Source organism: Aspergillus sydowii (genome assembly GCF_001890705.1).
Source record: "Aspergillus sydowii CBS 593.65 unplaced genomic scaffold ASPSYscaffold_3, whole genome shotgun sequence".
NCBI classification, from domain to species: domain Eukaryota; kingdom Fungi; phylum Ascomycota; class Eurotiomycetes; order Eurotiales; family Aspergillaceae; genus Aspergillus; species Aspergillus sydowii.
In genome coordinates this window covers 1,985,507-2,000,377 of record NW_024467861.1, presented here as the reverse complement: position 1 = coordinate 2,000,377, position 14,871 = coordinate 1,985,507, and the positions used below count along the sequence as shown (strand labels likewise).

Sequence of the window (14,871 nt, the reverse complement as noted above, 5' to 3'; positions counted from 1 at the left end):
AAGACACAGAAAGATTTGAGTAGGTTGGCAACGAAAGCAATTGAAACAGCCTCCAGTTGCAGCTGGAGCAGTAGTGAAGAAAAGCAGCAGAAGCAGCTGGAACTGGTGGAGATAGACAGGTATGGTCTCGTGGGGAGTGGAATGGGCGCTGGGTAATTATTTACTGGCGCGTCTCTCGGGGCAACCATCGCCAACTGTCTGCCAACTCTCTCTCTGATCGGCGACGGCGCCAAGCCCACTCACGATCGCGATCTAGACGTCAATGATCATTTAACTGTGGATATTGTCTCTCTGCTTGTATATTTTAATATGTTACGTTCATTGTTGTTGCTTGGAGTTTCGGAGAAATCCCAGGCTGCGCTCGGTGTTGACATGCCACACGGGCTCCCTTGGCATCCACCTTGCGTGTTGCACATTGCACTGCGTCATAGTGGGAAATCACACGCCAACTGAGATCATTACTGTCGCAACTCGCAAACCTCCGTTGGCAGATGGGTGGGAATAGAGTTACCTTCCGCTGAAGTCCTGGTCGTTTTCTTTGGTTGGAGCAAACGCCTTCCCCTCAGCATCCCAGGTACTTCAGTTATATATTCTGGTCAGAGTAGTATGCTTAGTGAAGTACCAATGATGAAAGTGGTAATTTTAAGGACAGACAATACGGGTGTCGCATGCTCTATCCTCTTTAAAAGAAACCGTGAAACCTTTCCAATCCACTTGCATCTGGGATAACCCTAACCTGCAAGCCCATGGAGAGACAAATCTTTGCGGGGCCGGTTACCGACCCAAACTACTCCAACAATTCCCACCTTTTGCCCTCAGGCTATTAAACATACACGATGCTCGACCCGTCTGGGTCAACTATGTCTGACTCATCAATCCGCTACGCAGATGTAATTATCCCTCCTCGATTCCTAAAAACGCATAATGCTGAAGCCATACAGGTCGCCGTCACATTCACAGCAGACCAATTCCGGGGCATCTATCGTGGGAAGGCCTACCATGAGCCTGATCTCTCAGAGGTCATACAGCGCGCAAAGGAATATGGCTGCGAAAAGATCATGCTCACGACCATGTCTCTCCCGCTTGGGTACGATAACCTGAAACTCGTCCGACAATTCCCAGAGACATGCACCATGACACTCGGCGTGCACCCTTATCACGCGGCAGAAATATACGCTTCACCCGAATCCTCAGATACCGGGGATGCTGGTGGTACCATCAACGACGACAGCAGCTACCTAGACGAACTCCGCAGCTTCGCCAAAACACTCCTCGCAGAGCAGAATTCTGAATCAGGGTCACCACTTGTCGCCTTTGGCGAGATAGGCCTGGATTACGAATACCTCACCCGCTCAGACAAGGCCACCCAGCAGCGGGCATTCCGCGAGCAACTAGCTCTCGCCGTTGAACTCCAGCTGCCCCTGTTCTTACATGTGCGGGATTCCTGCGCCGACTTCATTTCCATCATCGAACCGTTCCTCGCGGACCTTCCGCGCCGAGGACTTGTTCACTCCTTCGCTGGAACCAAGGATGAGATGCTCCAGCTCACAGCCCTTGGATTCGATATTAGCGTGAATGGCGTCTGTTTCCGCACAGAGGAGCAGCTAGAAATGGTCAGGTGTATTCCGATGGAGAAATTGCAGCTCGAGACCGATGCGCCGTGGTGTGAAGTCCTGGAAGCGGATGAGAGGATTAAGCCGTATTTGGAGGGTGCGAAGCCGCTGCCGGGTAGTAGGAAGCATGGGAAGTTCCGGGCCGGGGAGATGGTGAAGGGGAGGAATGAGAGCTGTGCAATTGGGAGGGTGGCCATGGTCGTGGCGGGAGTAAAGGAAATTAGTGTTGAGGAAGTTGCAAGAGTGTCATGGAACAATAGTGTAAGTATGTTTGGATTGGGAGTGAGGTAGATATTGAGATCTTGGGGATCAACTAGGCAGGACAGATATAGAACCATTTTAGAGGTATCGAATTTCCATCTTCACACAGCTGCTGTTATATTTAATGTTTCTGCATAAATACAGTGAATTAGAATCTATTATTGGCACATGTAACCTGATGCCGTGAGGCCTGAGTAAGTGTCCTGTCTGCGAACTGTTACTCTTTTCTTTGCGCAAAAGTAACATGTAAAGCAGACTCTCTATTGACGAGTTCTCTTCTTGGTGAATAAACAGTGCTTTGGTGATTGCCATAATCCCAGCTTCTGGGGATCAAGGCAGCGCTACCACTGACGGTTGAGTACCAACAATGACTCGGTGAAAGAGAGTCAAGCTGAGTGAATGCCTGCAGGGATGTGATACTCAAAAGTGTTTGCACCGTTTGTTCCCACCTTAGTCATATACGATATATCACATGATTTAAAGCTCCAGACCCATCACGTGCCCGCATGCAGTCAAAGCAATAGTTGCAGTTTGTTTGTGAGATTGTGTTATAGGCGACGCAAAAAGATCTGAAACATCGGCGATTAAGAATTGGGTTTTGTGGGGATATCCTCTGCAAATTCTGTGCGTATTTGTGGTAGCAATCGCCATCCGCTCTCGAGACTCGTAGCCTGAATCCTCAGGCGGTCACCCACCGCCTCGAGGCTCACCGTCCACTCAGTCTCGCTTTCTCTGCCCGTCATTAAGACTTCGGAACTTCTCTGCCACAAAGCAACACATCCTCTCATTGCCATCCATCTCTCCCCTCCCAACCGCAAGACTCCGCTTTCTTGCACCGAAACTCTTATTAGGCAATTACCTTGGGTTCATCCTTTTGACTACTATCATCACATATAAATTTTCACCAACCACCTCAGATCAAATGATCGCGTCTCCTAGATGACCTTCCCTCCCCCTCCCCCTTCCTCCCAATCGTCGATTGCTTCTGGCACCGATAAGTCTTCTTCGACCAGGCCTACACGGTCACAGCAATCTCCCTGGGGTCCGCCCGTGTCGCAGTCGAGTGTTCGCCGGGGGTTGACACCACTTGCGACCAACCTCTCCAACCCCTCTGCTCCTGCCCGCGGCCCTTCTCAGACGAACAGCCCTGGCCCCGGGGTTTCAACTTCATCCCCTCTCACGTCCTCGTTTTCCGCCGTCTTGAGTTCCTCACGGGGTTATCCGCTTGGCCGGAACGTACCATCACCAGCCTCCACACCCGGTCCTTTCACCTCCTACCAATCTGGCTCGCAGCATCCTCAGCAACTGCCCGGTCAATCTCTCTCTTCTCCCAAAAACAGAGCTCATACCCCGTCCTCAGGGTCACATCTGGCTTCCGCAGCGGGCTCCGTCGCAGGTGGTGGAGGCTCCGGGGGAGGTGGAGGTGGGACGGGTTCTTCCAGAGGCGCAACCTTCTCTCCGCTGCTGTCCGGAACAACCGTGAATTCACCGACCGGATTTCCGTCAGATAAGCCGGGGTCCGCAGCGGCTCACGGAAGCCAGTCATCTCTGGCGAAGATATCCATTGCTCAGGTGTTCTTGTTATTAGACTCCATTACGGAGAAAGAGGGCCGCGAGAAGTGGGAAACAAAAGCTGCTCAAATTCATAAAGTAAGTTATTATGCGCTTTAATGCATACTAGTTGCGTCATGCTAATTTTCTACTAGCTGGTCGAGTCGAACGGAATGGAGGTCTTTTCAAAGTACTTTCGGCGCCTTCTCACAGGCAATGCCCCTCAGATCTTTCCGGGTCTCAACAAATCTGTAGAAAATGCAGGAAACTACCCGCTTTTGGTCCAGGAGATGCAAAAGGTCTCCCAGGATATAGAGCAGGCGCAAAAGATTGCGGAGACTGTCGATGCATCAGAGGGCGACATCTTCCGTGACTTTGACCTTTCGACCTTCCTAGATCATTTTAAGCTCGATCCTATCGTCAAAGTCGCTTTAGCTTTGACTTTCAAGACTGCAAACAAGTCTGATCTACGTGTGAAAGGTATGTCTATTATGTCGTGCTCATTGAGGTCTGATTTCTGACGTTTTTCTTTCGCCTAGCCGATGCCATACTTGCCAACTCGGTTACTCCCTTTCTACAAAGTCTAGCGACCCCATCGGATGTATCGAAAGACTTCACTAGTTCGTTTATAGGGATTACGATCGAGCGTTTTATACTATACCCCCCTCGCAATTTCAGCGATGAAGTGAAGGCTAAACTGGTGTATGCTGCGAATCTGCGGTATCAAACATTAGGGGTGGATTTGCCCTTTGAGGTGACATCCGCCTTGCAAATGTTTAACTTTGTCAATCCAAAGTTTACATTGGTACGCCAACTTCATTCCAAGGGCCCAAGAGCAACATCAAGCAGCGACGCTGTAAGCGAGGTCATTTCTGCGGCTGGTCTAGACTGTTGGAGCGAAGAGCATATTGCAGCTGCCCTACTTTTCCTGGTTCTCTCGCAGTATTGGCGCGAGTTCTCTTTAGAGACCTATCTTGCGGCTGTTCGATCTCACTATGGCGACAAACAGATCAACTGGGCGCTTGTCTTCCGAAGTTTTGACCGCGATGGTCTAAGATTGGATGTGCGCCAGTTTGCGAAGTTGTATGCGGTGCTCTTGCCTATAGCTGCAGAGGATTCGACGCTTGATATCCAAAAACTGTGGGGTGGCGATTGGGAACACCGCGAAACCCAAATGTCATTCTTGACTGCCTTCATCGTCTCGCGAACTGATGCTTCGCAAATACCTAATCTCCGTGCCACCTTCCCTCCCGACTTCTTCTCCGATGGACCCGAGCTTGTCCGATTGCAAGGCGAACGTGCAGCAAAATCTCCTCTCCGGTCTCTGGACGCTATGAAAGCTATTTTTGATCTAGCTTTGTTCTCACAAGCTGCGTGGGCTGCGACGGAAAGTCAATTGCTCATTAAAGCCGTCGTGCAGTACGATCTCCCCGTTTTCTTGTGCTCAGCTCTAGCTTTACCCCAGCCGTGGACCAGTGTTCAACAGAGCTTCATCCTTCGGACTCTTGTTGTTTTCATCATGAAGCAAGAAGATGGATACCAGTTGGCCCTCCATGGTGCATGGCGTCAGGATAAGCAATGGGTTGCGGAGCAACTATTTGCCATGTTTACTCAGGATCCCACCTCAACCGCAGCGATTTATGAACATGCCATTGAGTATAACTGGTTGGACTATCTTCTTGGATACACAAATGGACTTGCCATGGATCTTGCGTGTTACGCCCATCGGAAAGGGCCGTTTGATCTGGAGCAATGGGTCCGCAACGCTGCTTCTAAAGGTCTCATGGATATGGGCAGTCTGTTGTCCAAGTTCCTTCGCATTAAGGCTGAAGATGAGCTTCATGTTCAAAGAAGGGAACAGCCTGCTCCTCAGATGGTCAGCCTCTCAGTCAAAACTGTTTTTACGTTGCTGTCGGTCCTAGAAGAATACATTGGGGATCGCGAAAACCTCACGCCGGTGCAACGCGTCTGCATCCAAACCTACCCTAGGTTAATCAACTACGGTGAAGGGTTTGATGACGTTATTGATGCCAACGGCGAAGCTGGAAACGCATTACCCGAGCCCGTTGACAAGAAAATGCAAGAGCTGTTCGGCAAAATGTACCACGAGGAGCTTTCTTTGAGAGAAATCCTTGAGCTCATGAGAAGATACAAATCCTCCCGTGAACCCCCAGAACAGGATTTGTTTGCCTGTATGGTACATGGTCTCATCGACGAGTACCATTGCTACCATGAGTATCCCTTAGAGGCACTGACAAAAACCGCTGTCATGTTCGGTGGTATCATCAACTTCCGCTTGGTTGACGGTATAACTTTGAAAGTGGGGTTGGGCATGATCTTGGAAGCAGTACGAGAACATGATGTGCATGACCCAATGTACAAGTTTGGTGTTGAAGCTATCGAACAATTGATCAACCGTCTTCCGGAATGGGCCGGTTTCTGTCATTTGTTACTTCAGATCCCTAGTTTACAGGGCACACCGATCTTTCAGAAAGCCGAAGAAGTGCTTCGTGAACAAGGAAGCCAAGTTCAAAACGAAAATGGACGACAGGACAGCACTATTGGCCTGCCGATCACGAACGGCAATGTCGATGAGCCTGCAGCGGCTGATGGTGCGAACCGTAAGTTCGTTTCCATCTATGTCGACCCTCCTCTCCGGCCAGAGCTTTATCAAGAGCCAAACGAAGAGGTTCAAGACAAAATTTTGTTTGTGTTGAACAACGTATCTGAGCAGAACATTGATGAGAAATTGCGCGATCTCACGGACGTTCTTGAGGACCCGCATCATCAATGGTTCGCCTCGTATTTGGTGGAGGAACGTGCTAAGTTGCAGCCTAACTTCCAACAATTGTACCTTGACCTTTTGGACCGAATCGATGACAGGGTGCTGTGGGTTGAGGTCCTTAGGGAAACATACGCTAGCACGTCAAAGCTGCTGAATTCTGAAGCAACATTGGGGTCGTCCACAGAGAGGAGTCACCTCAAGAATTTGGGTTCTTGGCTTGGATCCTTGACTATCGCAAAGGATAAGCCGATCAAGCACAAGAATATCTACTTCAAGGGGCTTCTCTTGGAAGGTTATGATAGTCAGCGCCTGACAATTGTGATCCCATTCACCTGCAAAGTACTCGTCCAAGCTACTAGATCTACAGTTTTCAAACCCCCAAATCCCTGGTTAATGGACATTATCGCTCTGTTGATGGAACTTTACCACTTTGCGGAGCTGAAGCTTAACCTGAAGTTTGAAATTGAGGTTTTGTGCAAGGACCTTGAGATCGACCACAAAACTATTGAGCCCTCCGTTATCATTCGTGATCGTTCAGCGAACATTGAGGATGCTTTATCAACAGCAAATATCCCTGAAGGGTTGGAAGCGTTTGAGGAGATGACTCTCACCAGCATCAATCAGGGAATCCGCAATGAAAGACTGTCCCCAGCTGCTATCATGTCAACACTTCCTAGCTTGGACAAGATTTTGGTGCTGCCATCATCTGCAAGCAGCATGGTTGATCCAAATATCCTTCGACAAATTGTACACACTGCTGTGGAACGTGCGATTGCCGAGATCATTACTCCTGTTGTAGAACGGTCTGTCACCATTGCCTCGATCTCTACCGTTCAGTTGGTCTCAAAAGATTTTGCCATGGAGCCAGACGAGGAGAAGTTCCGACATGCCGCTGGCAACATGGTTAGGCAGCTCGCTGGAAGCTTGGCCCTCGTAACCTGCAAGGAGCCATTGAAAGTCAGCATGACCAACTATATTCGAATGATTCAGCAGGAGTACTCAGACCAGCCAATGCCCGAGGGACTGATTCTGATGTGCGTCAACGATAATCTCGACGCTGCTTGCGGTATAGTCGAGAAGGCAGCTGAAGAAAAGTCCCTTCCCGAAATTGAAAAGGTTATTGAACCTCAACTGGAAGCTCGCAGGCGCCATCGTGCTGCGCGTCCTACCGAACCATTCATTGATCCTTCCATGACCCGTTGGGGGCTCTTCATCCCTGAGCCCTATCGCCAAACTACAGGTGGTCTGAACAAGGAGCAATTAGCGATCTATGAGGAGTTCGCCCGTCAGTCTCGTGGCCCAGGGGCAGCCCATGCTCAGAATGTCTCCACTGATTCTGGTCGACAACTCCCTGACGTTCTTCAGGAGCCTTACCCGCCGATTCCGAATCTCTCCACCCCTGCAGAGCAGCCCGCTGTTCCTCACAGAACGCCACAACCGCAGCAAGACACGAGGCTGCAACAGTCTGCTCTGGTAGGAGCGTCATCTCAACTTAACGGTTTCCTTGAAACGCAAAACCCGCGTGAAAGAGTGGAGAGCCTCGTTTCCGACCTTCTGCAGGTGGCTCACAATGCCACTGAGGAGCATGTGAAAGATCTCGGCCGCGACAGCACTGTTCTCCAGGAGTACAACCAGACATTACGCTTCATTGTAGCATCGCCAAATGGTGAGGAGGTCGCCCGACTGACAGCACTCAAGGCCTGCACTAGCCTTTACTCGCAAACTCAAGGCACTTTAGAGATCGAAGTACTTGTGCACCTACTGGCAAAGCTATGTGACATGTCTGCCATAGTCGCTCGTTATACCTGGACCGTGTTGTCCGAAGTGGAGGATGACCATATGTTCAACGTTCCAGTCACTGTGGCTCTTATAGATGCTGGACTTTTGGATATTCGCCGCGTCGACATGATCCTAACCAGGCTTATCCTCCAAAAGAACACTGCGGCTCTAGAGGTTCTCGCTGACCTGATGGACCAAATATTATTCAACGAAGAACCCTCTGCTTTAAGATCCGATTTCTCTGGCAGTCTTGAGGCAATGAGTAGATGGCTCGCGGAAGATTCGGGTCTTGCACCGGCGAACGAGATCATCAAGAAACTACGGGAATCTGGAATCCCCGAAGTTGTGAACCCTCTTCTCTCCGACAAAGCTCGATCAAAACGGGATCAGATGGAGTATATCTTCACTGAATGGATTGGAATCTACAAGGCGCCGGGCGCTATTGATCGCACATACTATTCTTTCTTGAAGGATCTGCATGAGAGGGAAGTGATGGCAAACCAAGAAGATTCTGCTCTCTTTTTCCGACTCAGCATCGACATCTCGGTTGCGATGTTCGAACACGAGTCTCAGAACCCGGGTGGCAGCCTGGATGAGGCTTTCCTCTACATCGACGCTCTGGCTAAGTTAGTTATCCTGCTTGTCAAATTCCAGGGCGAGGGCACCGGCCCAGTGAAGACTAGCAAGTCCGCCTACTTCAACTCCATTCTCTCCGTCTTGGTCCTGGTCCTAAACCACCATCAAGTGATGAGGGGAGAGGCGTTCAACCAGAGAGTCTTCTTCAGACTATTCTCAAGCATTCTTTGTGAATACTCAATGAGTGGTCTGCAGCATAGCGACCAACACCAGGAGATGATGTTCACTCTGTCCAACAAACTGCTGTCGCTTCAACCCAAGTATTACCCTACATTCGTCTACGGGTGGTTCTCTTTGGTCGCCCATCGATTCTTCATGTCCAGCATGCTTAATATGCCGGACCGAGCGGGCTGGGGTCCCTACTGCGAGATTATGCAAGCGCAGCTGTCCTACATCGGCGAACAGCTGAAGCCAGCGACCATCTCTCTTGTTGCTAAGGATCTATACAAGGGCGTGCTTCGTATTCTGCTGATCCTCCACCATGACTTCCCCGAGTTCGTTGCCGAAAACCACTTTCAATTCTGCAATGTCATCCCTGCCCACTGTGCCCAGCTACGTAACCTGGTCCTCAGCGCCTACCCGTCCTCGTTCCAAAAACTTCCTGATCCTTTCAGAGAAGGCCTTAAAGTCGAACGTCTAGAGGAAATGCGAGAGCCACCGAGGATTGCAGGTGACACCGCTGCCCCGCTTCAACGTGCCGGCATTAAGAACGTTGTTGATAATGCCCTTCAAGACAACAACGCGTTTGACTTAGCCATCCAGCAGATTCGCAATGCCATTTACAGCCCAGAGAGCAAGGAATTGGGTCTTTTCTATGCTCCGATCAATGTCAATGTCACTCTGCTTAACGCACTGGCACTTTATATTGGCCAGGGCGCAGTAAATGTCAATGCGTCTAAGGGTAATATCCGTGCAGCATTCGAAAGCTCGGCTCATTCAGAATTGTTAGAGAAGCTCGCAAAGACTTTGCAGCCCGAAGCCCGCTACTACTTCCTGAGCGCGATGGCAAACCAACTTCGCTACCCCAACAGTCATACATACTTCTTTAGTTTTGCGATCCTGCGTCTCTTTGGTACGGACTACTCGGAGCAAGACGAGCCAGATATTCGCCAGCAGATCATTCGCGTGCTTCTGGAACGCCTTATTGTTCACCGTCCTCACCCTTGGGGACTGATCATCACCCTCCAGGAGTTGCTTCAAAATAGGAGCTATGCTTTCTTCAACCTCCCGTTTATTCAGGCTGCGCCGGAGGTAAGTATTCAACACTGTTCACTTGGTTGAAAAATATATGCTAAATGTTCTCCGTTCAGATTGGCCGTCTGTTTGATGCCCTCCTCCAACACATCCAACAACAAAGCCCTAGGGCAATGACCTAAGCGATACAACGATATCAGTTGCGAGCCCTTCCGCTTTGCCGGATACTCTATCGTACAATAAACGATGTATCTATCTTTCACGGCGTGATGGCACGCCGCTCATGACACGAAGTGCTAAAATCTGGAGCATGGTAGTGGGATATATGACATGAGACCCTTTCTTGCTCTGCTTTATGTTTGTTCTCTATTTTACCATCATTTCTCGGCTGGGGTACTGGGAGGGATACGCATTTTAGGACGTGGTTGCATGTTCCAAGCTTATATCTTGTTTTCCTTTTATATCTTACTTTCTCTTCTCTTGGTATCTTACCATTGCTACAGCCTGTATGGTGGTTTGTAACGATAAGCTATAAAATATGGTCTTAATGAGTTCTGATCTGCATTATAATGGAATTTGGTGTTCATTGGGAACTTATAAGTAACATGGATTTTTTTATCTTTATCGTATTTTTATAAATCTCTTATTACCGTGTTATAATAGGTAGACCTCGGGGAATTTTTAAGGGAACCTTATCAACGTCGGTGACGTATATTATTTTCGGCCAAGCCCAAGCTCGTCTTCATTCTCTCCACTACCTTACCCCCGCTACCACTCGGCCCTGCCTCACGGCTTCACCGTCCACATTATGGATTCAGATAACTCGTCGGACGAGGGAGCAGATATTGGCTCTTCGTTTACTGCGAAAGCGACGGTGACAATCCCCGTCAATTCTTCCCCCAAACCTGGAACTAACGGGTAAACACTGAACATTCAGAAATCGCTACTGGAGCCTCTACGCCCCCTGGTTTCAAAAAATGCTCTAACGGCATATCTGGGGACGTTTCTATTCATTGCGACTGCTATATGCATGATATTCGTGTCGATTTTCGCTTACGGGGTATTCTACTACAACTTCATCCCGCAGGTCGGGCTGGAGCGCATTGTTCATTTGCAGTTCGGGTTGGTTGGGCCCCTATACCGATATTCATTATCATTAGAGAAGCGATTTTTGCGACTAACTCATGTTGTTCCCATAGCGATGGTCATCCCTGGGGAACCGCGGCCCTTGATTCAGGCCTGGTATCCTCCCTACCTTACGATGTGCACGTCGAACTTGAGCTTCCCCGAACACCATCAAACCTAGGTACTGGGAACTTTATGCTAGATCTCACGCTTTTTTCACATTCTTCTACGTCCGCGCAGACTGGCGAGAATATCACCGCGCCGCCAATATCTCGCTCTCGTCGACCCGCGATCCTGACATATACATCCCCACTGATTGATATCTTCTCCAAGATCTCGTTCATGCCTCTATATGTTCTAGGCTGGAAGCAGGAGGCGGAACGATTGGTGGTACGGATGATGGAGGGTGTTGAATTCTCGCGTGGTGCTCATAACATACCCGAGACCTTGCGCTTGGAGCTCAATAGCAAAGAAGAGATGCAGGTTTACTCGGCGAAGGTAACGTTCAGGACGAGGTTTACAGGGTTACGGTATGCATTTCTCATTTTGTTTCTGACTTTCGAGTACGTGTATCTGATGAATTTGCAGGTGGATTATGTACCAATGGAGGATGCCATCCTTCTTTGTCTTCAGCTTCATGTTCTGGGCTGTCTCCATGTTCTCTTTCTCCATCTGCTGGGTTACCCTCGCCTGTTTGTTTAATACAAATGTGAAGGAGGAAGAAGAGGAAGATGAGAACGGAGTCAAGACAGAAAGTGAGAGTGAAAGTGAGCCCACTATCAAAGAAGAGCCTTCTGAAAAGCTCGAACTTCCGGAGGCCGAATATAGCTCCGGGCTTTCAGAACGGGAGCCCGAGACAGAATCAGATGATGAATTGGATCGTGATGCGGATCGTAAAGACCAAATAATGACCCCAGAGCCAGGACCCTCGGAGGCTGCAGGCTCTGGAACAGCGACAGAAAGCGCCGAGGCTTCAGGGATTCAGCGGCGACGGAGCCGTCTATTTAGGGAGGAGCAACCGTAGCTTAGCTTCCAAGAGTATAATACGAAATGTAATGTTTACCCTTTAGTAAAATCATGTCATTCGGGTTCTAGATGGTGTCTTTTCCGATAATTGTTTGTCATAATTATTCGGATTCGTACCCGACGGCTATCGATAACAGGTGGGGGAATTCCACCTTCCCAGTCTCTTCGCCGGTACTTTCTGTCTTCCGCATCCTCTCTATCCATTCCCTCCAGCTTCTCCATATTTGCACCCAATGCATATCCTGGTGAGTTGCACTGATTCTTGTTTTTGTCACTCAACTCACATCTCATTCCTTCCCAGGTCGCCAACGACGACGGCCCTCCGTCGAACGAGTCGTCCCCGTACATTCACTCGTTCGTCCACACGCTACAATCTGCGGGTCACACTGTCTCTGTAGTCCTCCCCCATCAGCAGCGATCATGGATCGGTAAAGCGCATCTGATCGGTGCTGCTGTCAAGCCAACCTACTTCCGGCCCGGCACACTGCACGAAGACGACGGGACAACCCACGAATATCCCCGCGGCTTCATTCGCGAGGACGACAACGACCCGGATGGCGATGAGTGGATTCTGATCAACTCCACGCCCGCCAGTTGCGTGCAGATTGGTCTCTACCATTATTTTCAAGACCGAGGGCCCGTCGACCTTGTTGTTTCCGGCCCGAACTATGGACGCAACACAACGGCGCTCTTTGCGATGTCGAGCGGGACAATCGGTGCCGCAATGGAGGGTGCCGCGTGCGGGAAACGCTCAATTGCTCTATCGTACGCCTTTAGCTCACGCAACCATGACCCTGTCATAATTGCGGAGGCCTCTCGGCACTCGGTAAGGGTAATAGAACATCTTGCGAAGAACTGGGATGAGGGCGTTGATTTGTATACTGTGAATGTGCCACTGGAACCCGGAGTTAGCGAAAGCAAGGTTATGTACACGGAAATGCTTGACAACAGGTGGTCGTCTGGGAGCTGCTTCGACGCGGTTGATGCTGAGGTACCGGTCGAGAACCCTGATCAGCGGGAGCAGACACTGCGCGATCAGGAGGAGAAATTGGGAGAGAACCCCAATGCCGATGTTACTGTTAAGTCTGGGAAACGGTCACGGATCCCTCATAAACACTTCATCTGGGCTCCAAAGTTCACCGATGTCTACCGAAGTGTGGAGCAAAGTAGCCCTGGAAATGACGGCTGGACTGTCAAGGAGGGAATGACGAGGTATGCTTGCTCAGTTACACGAGTTGTTTTTGCTCTGCGGTAACTCTTCGCTAACATCTATATACAGTGTTACCCCGCTCAAGGCCAACTTCATGCATACACCCGGTATCAAAGGGGAGATTAAGCTGTGAGTGGAATTTGGAGAGCAGTTTCTGTCTAGACGACCGCTTAGAACTTATACCTTGCACTTTCCTTTTGTTTGTCAAGCGGCGTTGCATACCATTTGTGGATCTGTCCAAGCTCTAAGGCCATAGCCTATATTATTTGGACAGCAGTGGTCTGATAGTTTTATATCGCGTAGATCGGATAATGATGAGCCTTCCCTATACTCCATAGTGGACTGCGATGATCCCTACGTCCAGGAATTGGTCGAAAAGGCCCTCCAATCTCGTATGGGAAGCCGCTACCGGCCACTATCATCAATCTCAGACCTTCCTTCCCGGTCCGCTCCCGTGTTCCAATACCGCGAGTACGAACGCCTGGATTTTGAGCACGCCATGATGAACCCGACAACGTCTCTCACAAACGCTTATATTATCCGCAAGGCCTTGATTCGGAAACACTACCTCACAAACACCGTCGCTAACTGGGTAACCAAGCACCCCGATAGTTTGTTAGCCAAACACGTCAAGGCCTCCGTTGACTTCGAGCTTGATTACGCCGAGTTTCTTGACGACGCTCTTCTTGAGGCATACGAGCTCCGCGAGAGTCTAGAAAAGAACGAATCGAGACCTGACTCGGAGAAGGAGTGGTGGATCCTTAAGCCAGGCATGAGTGACCGAGGGCAAGGAATTCGGCTGTTCAATAGCGAGGACCAGCTTCGTGAGATCTTCGAGGAGTGGGAGGTTGATACAGATGACGAGGACGAGGATGACGACGACGAAGAACAAGATAACGACGATACCGATAATGTTAAAACTGGTGTGGTAACGTCCCAGCTCCGCCACTTCATCGCTCAGCCCTACATCGACCCACCTCTCCTTCTGTCTTCCTTGAACAATCGCAAGTTTCATATACGGACATACGTCCTCGCCACCGGCGCTCTAAAAGTATACGTCTTCAAAGAGATGCTTGCTCTGTTCGCGTCGAAACCCTACGTTTCGCCCACATCCTCCTCGGAAGACTCAGATATAAATGACCCTGTAGCCGACCTAACCCGCCACCTAACAAATACCTGCTTCCAAGACAAATCCGTCCCCGAGTCCGAAACAGTCCGCCGGTTCTGGGACCTCCCGTCTAACCAGCTATCCAATTCTAAATTGAGCCCGACCTGGAAGGAGGATATCTACGAACAGATTTGCGGCGTTACAGGCGAGCTATTCACCGCTGCCGCGCGTGGAATGATGATCCATTTTCAAACAGTGCCCAATGCGTTTGAGGTCTTTGGGGTGGATTTCCTAGTTGATGAGGGTGGTTCAGTGTGGTTGCTGGAGGTTAATGCGTTCCCGGACTTTGGACAGACGGGTGAAGAGTTGAGGGATGTTGTTGTTGGAGGATTGTTCAGAGGAGTGGTTGATGTTGCTGTGAATGGGTTCTTTGGTGGTGACGGTGAGAAAAAGAGTGATCAGGGTGATAATGGGATGAGGTTGGTTGCTGATTTGGATCTTGGGAGGAAAAATTAAGTACTTGACTTATGGTACTAGTAAAGATGAAAGGGCGTCAGTACAGGCATCAAGTATATACTAAAAG

The 14,871-nt window shown here is 49.8% G+C and overlaps 4 protein-coding genes across 4 annotated transcripts; all 4 read left to right on the top strand.

Annotated features, from left to right (window-relative positions):
• Nucleotides 1–836: 836 nt before the first annotated feature.
• ASPSYDRAFT_56467 (TatD family hydrolase) lies at nucleotides 837–1,904 on the top strand (the record flags this gene model as incomplete). Its single annotated transcript, XM_040849218.1, has 2 exons — nucleotides 837–890; nucleotides 942–1,904. 2 exons carry the CDS (start codon nucleotides 837–839, stop codon nucleotides 1,902–1,904), a joined length of 1,017 nt encoding a protein of 338 aa, XP_040704875.1.
• A 539-nt stretch (nucleotides 1,905–2,443) lies between these two features.
• On the top strand, nucleotides 2,444–10,411 carry ASPSYDRAFT_174019 (CCR4-NOT core subunit CDC39). Its single transcript, XM_040843446.1, has 4 exons — nucleotides 2,444–3,524; nucleotides 3,581–3,905; nucleotides 3,965–9,876; nucleotides 9,936–10,411. Exons 1-4 carry the CDS (start codon nucleotides 2,814–2,816, stop codon nucleotides 9,999–10,001), a joined length of 7,014 nt encoding a protein of 2,337 aa, XP_040704874.1. The 5' UTR covers nucleotides 2,444–2,813; the 3' UTR covers nucleotides 10,002–10,411.
• A 194-nt stretch (nucleotides 10,412–10,605) lies between these two features.
• ASPSYDRAFT_42921 (seipin) lies at nucleotides 10,606–12,008 on the top strand. Its single transcript, XM_040846558.1, has 4 exons — nucleotides 10,606–10,693; nucleotides 10,757–10,941; nucleotides 11,019–11,474; nucleotides 11,533–12,008. Exons 1-4 carry the CDS (start codon nucleotides 10,628–10,630, stop codon nucleotides 11,966–11,968), a joined length of 1,143 nt encoding a protein of 380 aa, XP_040704873.1. The 5' UTR covers nucleotides 10,606–10,627; the 3' UTR covers nucleotides 11,969–12,008.
• A 195-nt stretch (nucleotides 12,009–12,203) lies between these two features.
• ASPSYDRAFT_56464 (putative acid phosphatase) lies at nucleotides 12,204–14,804 on the top strand (the record flags this gene model as incomplete). Its single annotated transcript, XM_040849217.1, has 4 exons — nucleotides 12,204–12,215; nucleotides 12,272–13,182; nucleotides 13,250–13,309; nucleotides 13,484–14,804. 4 exons carry the CDS (start codon nucleotides 12,204–12,206, stop codon nucleotides 14,802–14,804), a joined length of 2,304 nt encoding a protein of 767 aa, XP_040704872.1.
• Between the last annotated feature and the right edge of the window lie 67 nt (nucleotides 14,805–14,871).

Bases quoted from the DNA above. Each gene is read 5' to 3' on its own strand.
- ASPSYDRAFT_174019 (XM_040843446.1), top strand. From the start codon at position 2,814: ATGACCTTCCCTCCCCCTCCCCCTTCCTCCCAATCGTCGATTGCTTCT. The intron at 3,906-3,964 runs GTATGTCTATTA...TCTTTCGCCTAG, and splicing joins GTCTGATCTACGTGTGAAAG to CCGATGCCATACTTGCCAAC. The intron at 9,877-9,935 runs GTAAGTATTCAA...TTCTCCGTTCAG, and splicing joins TTATTCAGGCTGCGCCGGAG to ATTGGCCGTCTGTTTGATGC.
- ASPSYDRAFT_42921 (XM_040846558.1), top strand. From the start codon at position 10,628: ATGGATTCAGATAACTCGTCGGACGAGGGAGCAGATATTGGCTCTTCG. The intron at 10,942-11,018 runs GTTGGTTGGGCC...TTGTTCCCATAG, and splicing joins ATTGTTCATTTGCAGTTCGG to CGATGGTCATCCCTGGGGAA. The intron at 11,475-11,532 runs GTATGCATTTCT...ATGAATTTGCAG, and splicing joins ACGAGGTTTACAGGGTTACG to GTGGATTATGTACCAATGGA.